General features: G+C 53.4%; 1 protein-coding gene across 1 annotated transcript in view; it reads right to left on the reverse strand.

Moving 5' to 3' along the window:
• The window catches only part of prkd2 (protein kinase D2), a 43,227-nt gene extending 37,505 nt beyond the window's left edge, over positions 1 to 5,722 (reverse strand). Inside the window, exon 1 of the mRNA XM_035385287.1 lies at positions 4,769 to 5,722. Coding sequence (XP_035241178.1) covers positions 4,769 to 5,110 — 342 coding nt within the window. The 5' untranslated portion in view covers positions 5,111 to 5,722. The remainder of the gene's footprint in view (positions 1 to 4,768) is intronic.
• Between the last annotated feature and the right edge of the window lie 278 nt (positions 5,723 to 6,000).

Here is a 6,000-nt window from a genome sequence, read left to right on the forward strand (position 1 = left end):
CTAGAGATGTCTTATCTAAACGAGCAGTTGTGTGAGAATGGGGGCTGCCTGTGAGGCTTTGTGCCGGCAAGCCCACACGTCTATCAGGACCATCAGCCCTCACACACGCCCACAGGGCAGCCCGACCGCACTGCCGGTGACTCGGCGGACGGGACACAGGAACGGCAGGCAGGCTCCTGGGAAACGTCCTCCTTTCTCCTCCACTCCGAAGGGGAGAGGCAGGAACGCGGCGTTCCAGAAAACCAGTGGAAACTGCGGCGGCACCTGGGATTCTTCCACTGGCCGGAGGAAACGTCAGGAGCATTGACTACAGCTGCCTGTCGCTGGGGACTTCCGCTGCTGAACACCATCTCTCCCTCTCTTTCCCTCTCTCTCCCCCCTTCACGCTCTCTCTCTCTCTCTCTCGGTCTCTCAGTCCAACGCCGCTCAGCGTGAGGTTCATTAAGCTTCGCTCTTTTATGGCTAGTTGACGGCACTTAGCTCACACCGCCCTTCGTCATCCGCTGTCAGGCTTCGGCACACCGGAGAAATTCAAACAGCACAAACGCACAAATGGGCAGGCTTTGAACCTGCGAGTGCAGACACACAGCAATGTGTGCGGGTCCCAAAAAAATGTAAACAAAAGTCAGACATGCATGAAGGTTCTAGAACTCTACAGTGAAACAATGCAGAAACTGAAATGCTTTGCGAGGTTTCAGAGATAGCGGAAGTGGTCGTTCGAGGCAGTTTAAATGGGATCTCAAAACCGCGAATCACATGGGAATTCAAAGGAGCGTCTGAAGGTGTAATTGGTGGGGGGGGGGGGGCATTCCAATGTAGAAATCTGTGAGGAAAACCACATGCGGGGGTGAAGCTTTTTCTACAGCTCCAAGAAAAAAAAAAAAAAGAATTAAAGGATGACACATGAACACAGAGATTGGTAACAGCCATTTTAAAAAGGAGCCTTAATGGTTTCATTCAAGAACACAAAGAGACGACAGTCGAAGGCCGAACTGTGACAGCAACAGAGCTCGGCCTGTCACTTTCCAGTCTGAGCAACTCCGAGAAGGAGTGACTCATTCAAGGTTAAAAAAAATAAAAATAAATAAAAAGGCTGTGGTGAAAGCAGCTGTAATCTCAATTCAAACAGGCGCAGGGACTCGACAGGCTCTCTGCCAGGCTTCACAGGTCATCCGATGTGTCACGCTAACCGCACGGCTAGACAGCCCGACGCACCAGGTGGCTGAAAACCCGCAGGCCCTCACGCACCGTACAGTTAACCAATGACACGGCGAGGCTCGGGCGTGAGGGAAGACCTGGAGACCTAGCGAGAGCCAGCAGCTGGCTCTGAGAAAGCGCGTCGCTAACATTCTCGTACGCAACACCACCTTTAGCCTTTCCGTCACCCTAGGCCAGATTGTGGACTGGGGAGAGGTAAGGATTGCGGGCTGGGGCGGGGCGGGCCGGGGCGGGCCGGGCCGGGTCATGGGGGGGTGGGGTTTGGCCACTGACTATCAAGGAAACATCGCATGGATTTCAAAAATTTTTCCCCTTTGATTGGCACCTCTCCAGGCGGACGGCGCCCTAGGCAACTTCGCCTGTCGCCAATGCCTGCACCCGGCTCCGCCTGCTGCCGCCACTGCGAGCAAAAGCAAACTCAAAACTTCAAACAAACTATAAACTTTATTCAATCAAATCTTTAATGGAGAGAGAGAGAGAGAGAGAGAGAGGGAATCTAATTACGCGAGTCAGTTCAGAACACTTACATAACCTGTCCACACAAAGCAATTACAAAAATATTAGCGTAGCGACAAAAGGGACAACAGACTGGGTGAACGTGTGGATTCCAGCCGGGGAAGTTCACGTTTCGTTTCCACCAATGGAGGGACTGCAACGTCTGTTCTGCTCCGTGGTTTCGCAAGTTTTATTCTGCATTCCATCCGTCTAAGATGCTGACAAGATTCAGGCGGAGACTCCGGAAGATCAGTCTGTGAAGGATACGCCCCAACGCGCTTGAGGAAATGCAAGATGCGCGTTGACAGCGATCGTGTTCGGGTAACCGAGGTAACTAACTGGCTATAATTACATGAGAAATTTATGGGACGGTTCAACCCACAACCTTACCGTCACTCTGCCATCCACACAGAGATACACAAGCATGCATTAAATGCATCTGATATTAACCCTTATTAAGCCATATTTTACTGTAACTCAGCAAATTCAACTCATTCGAATTTCTTCCTTGGATAGATGGAACGGTATAGGTGACAGCTGCGGGTGCGGTGGCCATCACAAAGCGGTAAAGAAGGGGACGGGGGTGGCGTCCAGGAATCTTTCCCACCCCCCCCCCCACCCCCCAAACCCCCCCGATGGGGTTTAGGGTCGTGTGGGCGACCCTAAACCCCATGGCCACGCGTAATCTAACACTAAAACACCTTGCGAAAGCCCCTGCAGCTCTTAGGAGCTTAGCAGCTTAATAGAGGCGTTTTGAGCCTTAACAAGAGTGCTGTGTTCAGGGAGCAGGGTGTGCCTCAGCCATAAACACATGCGAGGGAACAATGGCCAAGGGGTGTGTGGGGGGGGGGGGGGGGGCTTCGAACCCCTTCTTCCTTCTGTAAATCTCTCATGCAAAAACAACAGTTATTCCATGCAGATGAGAGCCTGGGGACCTGATTGAAAACTGAAGCAGGTCACAAATTTTTCATACGTGAACAATGGTGCTCAGATACAACCCCACCACCCACCCACCCCACCCCACCCCCTCCAAACACCACCACATCTTCCTCCTTCGCCAGAAGAGGGGTCCCGGATCTTGAGGGACCCCTGGGAAGGCTAAGAGAGGGAGGCCACCGCTGTGAAAGCACAGAGAGGAAACTACATTCATTTCCTCCCTTTTATCTCTCAGACAATGGGGGCTGCTGCGCACCTCCAACGCACAGGCAGGGAGACTGCGGGGGGGGGGGGGAGCGAGGGGGGGCGTGTGAGCCTCCCCACACACAAACCCACAGGGGTGGAAAGGGGGAATAAATTCAGAGATGCCAGCTAGCCGTCGGACAGCCCTCTCGCTCCGGGGAGTGAGGGGTGGGGACCAGGCAGGGAGGGGACGCCACTTAATCTCAAATGAATGGAAAACGAAAAAAAGTTCCAGGGGAACACAGCCACTATTGAACTAGTCCTGCTCGCCGTGACTCACGGTTCCCCAGCTTTCTGTGGCTGGTGACAGAAAGAGCTTCACTGGTGCCAATGCTGGAAAGTTTGGGGCCAAGGACTGAGCTCTTCTGAAGCCAGACGGTGGAGAAATTACATTAGGCGGGCGACAGTGTTGAATGCATAAACACCGGGCAATTATGGGCGACGCAGACTTTCCTGTGGTTTGCTGTACATACAGAGGCTATAAATGCGCAGAATAGCCTGTGCTGGCTAACGCGGTTGGCGGTTCGGGGAGTGGACTTAGAGGCAGAAGTCTGAGTCCGAGTGAAACTACGTATTTTCACACTTGAGCAATGTGTTTAGACGGCTAGCTAGACACACAATGTGGAAAGTGCAATATTCCCACGGCAAGTTGCCCTGGATCACAGAGGTCTGTTCATCAGCAAAATAGCAAAAAGAATCTGACTGGCGATGTGTATCTGAGCACCAGTGTTCACGTACGTAAAATATGTGAAAAATCAGTTTTCATTCAGGTCCCCAGAATCTCATCTGTATGGAATAGCTCGTTTTGCATGAGAAGATTTACAGAAGGAAGAAGGAAGACATGCAAAGTGATAAACGAGCAGACACACGCAACAAAATTTCCCTTGATTGGTTCCTTACGGAAGGATTTCTTTAATCTAGTCTGTGCTCATATTTAAGTCTTACTATTCAGCGTTATAAAGAGCTTCGCTGGTGCCAAAGCTGTACATTTACCTTCCTCAACTTTAACGGGGTCAAACTTTTCCGTATTAGTGGCACGGATAAATTGACAGTTTATACACATTCCTGGAAAATGGCTACCACAGAGCTGTCAGCATCAAAACAACCGCAAAGCAAACTACCAAATATGACTGTTAATTGATTTTTCCCTCCCATCACAGAAACATGCCTACAAATCTGAGGGTTTGGAGCACAACACAAAAGATATTAGCATTGACGTATAGCTCATCTTGGGTGTATGTTTTTTTCATATGAATTCACAGTTCTTGTTCTTGCAAGCAGACAGGTATGTCAGCCAAAAACCTGCCTCTAGCGACAGCATGTAAATGCTGTGACCCGTTGCAGCAAGGTCTTCAGGGGCTCCTCAAGCCATCGCTGTTTTCAGCAGAAAAACTGTGGTTCTCCCCGCCGACCTTGCCCGGCTCCATGTAAACACAGCTCGCTTCGCGGAGGGTTTGCTAGCTGTTTGCGTACAGCTGCAGGGGTGTTTGGCATCAGAAGCAAGCAGACAAACCACAGACTACTCCGGCAAAGCCGTGGCACACGCTCACTCAGCGCACCAGAACGTGCCGTGCTGCCGCAAAACAGCAATACAAGGGCATAAAACATCCGTGGCCAAACACTGCCGAGTCTCGTGTGTCGGAGCATGAGATCATCATGTCAACCGAAAACAAACAGTGACATGGAGACCGAGCGTTTGCCGCTAAGCGCGCTTCCATATTAGGACGTGGGCTAGCGCCGCGGTCTCCCCCCCCCCCCGCCCGCCGCTCGGGCTCACTCGTAGCCGTCGGCTGCAGTACGGCGGGGCTAGCGGTACCAGGGGAGGCAGGCGCGGGGCGCGGGGTACGGGGCACGGGACCCCACGATGGTGGCTTACCTTCTGGTCCACGATGGAGCAGGCGATCTGCTTGATGTAGGCGAGGTCGGCCGTCTGGGGCAGGAACACCGACTCGCGGGACAGCCCGATCTGGATGATGAAGGACACCCCGGTCGGGGCGGGGGGCGTCGGCTGCGCGGCCGCACCCCCGGGTCCCGGGCCGAAGCCGAGGTCCATGGTTTGGATTCCGGGCGGGTGCGGGCTGGAGGTGGCGGCAGCGGAGGGCATGGCGACGGGGGTCCCGTGCTGGACTATCACAGACCCCGGGGGCGAGGGGCGTCCCTGGGGGAAGAAGACTTGGGAGAGGGGCCCCGAGGGCAGACAGGGACTGGCGTTGGCCATCCCGCAGGCGGGAGCGGGACGGGGCCGCTGCGGTGGGTGCTGGAGGATCTCCCCGTAGGCAGAAAGGGTGAAGCTCTGGGTCTCTCTGTCCTTCTCCGTGCCCCCCACCCTCTCCAGGGGCGCAAAAGATCCTCTGCCCCTGCTCTGAGGTACCTGCTCACAAATCGTCTCCCTTCTTCAAAACCAACAGCAGGAGAGGTGTAAGTGGCTGCCAGCAAGTGGAGAAATCCAGTGTCCCCACTGCAGAGGAAGGAGCCGCTCTGTAGAGGAGAAAGTCCAAACGCAGCCCACAGGACAATACAAGAGGGAGGGGACCCAAAACAAAAAACTAAACAAAACAAAACAAAAGGCAACAATGAAAAGTTAACTGCCCCGGACTGCAGTCAGCACAAAATGGCCTCCTAGCAAAGCAGGAAACTGAGAGTCGAGGACAGGGAGAGAGAGAGACACAGAGCTAGAGAGAGAGAGAGAGAGAGAGAGCGCGCCTGGTTGGGCTTGCTTTACAAGTCGTGCTCTGTTTCAGTTTCTGGTTGTGTGTGTCGATGTGTGTGTATGTGTGTGTGTGAGAGAGAGAGAAAGAGAGAGAGTGTCCCTCCCTCTGCTCTGTCTCCAACTCTACTTTCTGAACTTTGCCAGACCTGAGGAGGAAGTTGGGTGATTGGCAGATCTCTTAACCAATGGGATGGACTGTGACATTACAGCTACGCCCCCATTCTCCCCCCCAACACACACACACACACACCCACCCACCTCCCTCCTCTTTCACCCCCATCCGCCTCCAGGCCTCCTCCCTCCCTGCCTTTTCATTCGTGAGTCTGTGTGTGCAAGCGAACAAATCATCTTGTTTATTTCTTTGTTTTCTGCTCTCAAACGGGCCCTGTTTTCAGGCC

Source organism: Anguilla anguilla, chromosome 12, assembly GCF_013347855.1.
Source record: "Anguilla anguilla isolate fAngAng1 chromosome 12, fAngAng1.pri, whole genome shotgun sequence".
NCBI lineage: Eukaryota > Metazoa > Chordata > Actinopteri > Anguilliformes > Anguillidae > Anguilla > Anguilla anguilla.